The sequence below is a fragment of the Branchiostoma lanceolatum genome, chromosome 3, assembly GCF_035083965.1.
Source record: "Branchiostoma lanceolatum isolate klBraLanc5 chromosome 3, klBraLanc5.hap2, whole genome shotgun sequence".
Taxonomy (NCBI): Eukaryota; Metazoa; Chordata; class Leptocardii; order Amphioxiformes; family Branchiostomatidae; genus Branchiostoma; species Branchiostoma lanceolatum.
In genome coordinates, this window is record NC_089724.1 from 10,131,829 (window position 1) to 10,135,933 (window position 4,105).

The window sequence follows — 4,105 nt, forward strand, 5'->3', positions numbered from 1 at the left end:
AGATTTTACTGACATTTTCACCATGCAACAAGTGCTTTTGTCACAAGTACACGAGTCAGAACTACCATATTTCACGCGGTATTCGCCAAAATTTTCTTAAATCAAATTTGTTTTTAATCCAAAACATCCGGGAGACAGTATAACATAAACATCGAAAGTGTAAAAGATGCTCCATGATATCAGCACCTAACAGACAAAGATACTGGTTCAAAATTTTGCTAAACGGGTGCCACTTGGCTATTGCCCTGAAAAATGACAGATAAAGGTTAACGGACGTTGACTGAAATTAAAAAAAAACAGACAGATAAATGTACAGGTAAATATGTGTGCGTCAAAATGTAATAAGACAGTAGCTCCTAAACTTAAAACTAAACATATTTAATATCTTGACTATTACCTTAAGTCAGATTATATGACTTGACGACGGAGAATTTTAACACTATTCTAGCTCCTCGCTATTGCTATTTCAATGTAGTTATTTGAAAATTGCTGTTATGTTACGTACTATTGACACGTAGTTTTTCATGCAGTTGCAGTGAAATAATAACGATAATAACGAGATCCGATAATTACGCGATTGATCAGATGTACTAATACATCAGAGGATGTGCGATATAAGGCATTTTAACGAAAAGGTATATATGATAATGATGAGAATTGTTGTTATGTTACGTACTATTTACACGTAGTTTGTCATGCAGTTGCAGTGCAATAAAGTTTGGTGTCAGATATTGGCTTCCTCGTATTTTGGAAAACGTGTATCATGATCGGTTCGCAGTTTTAGGCTATCATTCAATTATTTGTCAGAAGACATAAACCCTAGTGTAAAAAGTCCCGGTTACAATCGCTTTTACAAAAATGGTCTGGTACTACGCTTAAGCCCAGGTCTACAACGTCTGTGCAGTGAAGGTTGGATATAATTCATTACCTCCATGCAAAACGAGATTATATTTCAGCCAGTTGCGCGCGCGCGTGTGTGTGTGTGTGTGTGTGTGTGTGTGTGTGTGTGTGTGTGTGTGTGTGTGTGTGTGTGTGTGTGTGTGTGTGTGTGTGAACAGCCCGACAAGGCTTGGATGGATTGTTCTGAGACTTGATACGTAGGTAAGTTTTGTGATGCGGCCTCTAATTGATTAGATTCCGGGGCCCCTAGCGGCTTGTTATGATATTGCAGTCGAACCTATTTTTGTATCTTTTGATTTGAACAATCCAGAAAGAAGTGACGTAGGTTTGGCACCCCTAGCAGCTTGTTCTGGAACTACAGGATCTAGGAGCGTTCCGAAACCCTAGGCCAAACTAGGGCTCACTTGAAAGGTCTCTTAGCAATCTGACAGCCGCTTTGAAATACCGTGCTTTGTTCCAGAGTTACGCGTGTTTAAAGGTACTGTTGGTACTTTATGTGAACGAGTCTCATAGCAGATTCTAAACTTTTAAAATGTATAGTCACCTCTTATTAGTCTGACACTGCTATTTCATTACTGTGTGTTTGCCAATCCGGCCGTACATGACAGGACACGCGCTCTGCGCAGTGCTGCATGTTTTCATTCAACAAGACTAATCAATATACGGCTTCTATTTTTTCTTTCTTCAAATATTTTCTCTCTCTCCGTACGTATATGATCGCCCTATAGTCACCCCATGTTTGATACATGTCTACGCCGGAAATTCAATGTTTGTTATATATTTATACGATTAATTAGAATTTAGGTTATGTCAAAAGCCGTTTTAGAATACTGTAAGACAATTGTTTGTACAAGTTTCCAACTCAAAGACATTTTTATAGATATACACGTATTAAACTTCGTTATGGGCAGTGACCCTTATTTGTGGAAATACGAACCGTCTGTCTACCTGTCTGTCTGTCTCTCTATCTGTAAGCCACTCCGGCTTCGAATGTTTCAGTTTCAAAGTATCTTTGGGCAACAACATATCAAACGTTTCTTAAAGTAACCCAACAACAGCTCAGACACTATGAATGAAGGTTTCTTGCGTAATTCTACATTTATTCGACCATCATTACTGAGCACCCTTCACGTGCCAGCCGTGGACCCCTTCATATTCGAGAATTCAACCTGTGATGACGTCGATGGGGCCGTCGGGGCCATCTGTGACTTTAGGGACATCGGTTATGTCGTTACCGTCGGTGACGTCGTATCCGTCAGTGACGTCGTAACCGTCGGTGACGTCGAAACCGTCGGTGACGTCAGTGACTTTGGGGATGTCTGTTACGTCGGGGCGGTCGGTGCCGTCCGTGACTTTGGGAACGTCGGTGACGCTGGGGGCGTCGGGGACGTCGGTGACGTCAGTGACTTTGGGAACGTCAGTGGCACTTGGGGCGCTGGTGGGGTCCACTGAAACAAGGGAGAAAAAACAGGTAAAACATCATCTGTTACTTTGATACATATTGTGTTGTCCTTTGTTATGATTGACACTGGCTTCGCTATTAATAACCAAACATCAACCATCCACAAAATCATTTTCAAAAGCATGACAATAACGTGTAGATAACATGATTGGACCGCATCATATCTTTTACAGCCATGTACTTTGTTATTATTTGAAAAACAAAACATTTGCTGCAGATGTTTACATCATTTCCTTCATGTCGTGTGCATATATCCGTTACTAAATGTTAGCCCACAACCGGTAATGGCTTGATTACATAGCCCTTGCCTTACTCTCCACGTTCGGCAGCACGGAATTAAAGTAAACAGAAAACGTAAAACAATGATGGTTAGATTGATAGTAGAGCCAAGGCAAGGAAAGGGAAACGTGACGACAAAAAGACAGTTTTTTAGTCATTGTTTTTTTCTCACTTGCAACGTATTGGAATAACGTCATGTTATTGGGTAATGGATGACGGTTAAGGGCCAAATTGGCCCTAGCTTATTTTGATCTGTTCTTTGTAATCAGCAATGGCTTGAAACCTGTTATCTAACATCATTCAACTGCAATGTTGCCTATTAACGTAACATTTATTGCTATCTTTTAAAGTTACTTATTCAAGTTAAGCTGAATGCCTTTGCTCAACACGATACAAACAATCGGTATAAAAGAGAGAGAGAAACGAATTCCATGTCGTTCAAATGCGCCAAAGCACCCAATGCCAAATACGACTTGCTTACTGCTGTACAGTACAGTTAATGTACCCAGATAGAGGCCAGTTTCCCTCACCTGCACACAAGGCAATCTTGTCGTGGTGGAAGGCCCCGAACAGGTTGGAGGCTGTCTGAAAGTCCGTTCCGTAGGCGCTGTCCCCGCTCCAGCTCCCGGGGTTGTACACAAACGTGTCGTCCAGCTGTTGACAGTACCTGGGGATGGTGTGGCCGCACAAGGCGAGAGACAGGACGGTCGGGGTGTGGCAGCTCAGGTGCCCGCCGTCGACGTTAAAGCTGATGCATCCTGGTGTCCAGTGTCTGCCGTGGTCACAGGTTTCACTCACGTCATAGCAGGGGTAGCTCATTCCCGCTGCCTCACACGTCGCCTTGACGTTGGTATTGGACATGACCCCTGGAGAAGGAACCTTGAAGAATTCCCAACCATCTATGGTTGTCAGAAACTCCTGTCCTGCATGAAAAAGACAAATTGCAATATCATAGGCTTTGTTTTGACCTTTCGTGCTTGATTCTGAACACATGTACACTGATACCGAACACACATGCACCGTTCCTTCGTAGACCGGTAAATATTGCGACGTGGAAGAAGTAGAGGGCGTCAAGTCATAAGTCTATAGAGTTGTGAAATTAAATTTCAACTATCTTGTATTTTGCGGGATTTTCTGTGAGGTTGTCTGTTATGATTCCCTCCCCCCGTCAAGATTCTCGCCGATCTTCTTGTTATGGTCTTACCTAAGCATCAACACGAACTAAATTTACATGATGTTCTACCGACCTTGTGAAGAGGCCGTCCAGGCCAAAGTAGCGGCGGAGAATAGCAAATGTTTCCACATCTCTGCTGTCTGTTGAGTCACTTGATAACACGCCGTGAAGTGAGTCTGTGAGGGGCCGTTTTTACACCGACGTTTATGTGGTTGTCTCAAGGTCATGGGAATCACACAGATGTCTGGCCGGTAGGAAGGTCACTGTGTCGCAGTCTGTTTGACACCACT

At 42.7% G+C, this 4,105-nt stretch overlaps 1 protein-coding gene across 1 annotated transcript; it reads right to left on the bottom strand.

Moving 5' to 3' along the window:
• Window positions 1-1,973: 1,973 nt before the first annotated feature.
• Window positions 1,974-4,105, bottom strand: LOC136430142 (uncharacterized). Its single transcript, XM_066420465.1, has 3 exons — window positions 3,889-4,105; window positions 3,172-3,564; window positions 1,974-2,348 (listed from the first exon to the last, which is right to left on the bottom strand). Exons 1-3 carry the CDS (start codon window positions 4,040-4,042, stop codon window positions 2,065-2,067), a joined length of 831 nt encoding a protein of 276 aa, XP_066276562.1. The 5' UTR covers window positions 4,043-4,105; the 3' UTR covers window positions 1,974-2,064.

Coding starts and splice junctions, on each gene's coding strand:
- LOC136430142 (XM_066420465.1), bottom strand. CDS start 4,042: ATGACCTTGAGACAACCACATAAACGTCGGTGTAAAAACGGCCCCTCA. Junction 3,565..3,888: donor CTGGACGGCCTCTTCACAAG/GTCGGTAGAACA, acceptor TTTTTCATGCAG/GACAGGAGTTTCTGACAACC. Junction 2,349..3,171: donor CAAGATTGCCTTGTGTGCAG/GTGAGGGAAACT, acceptor CCCTTGTTTCAG/TGGACCCCACCAGCGCCCCA.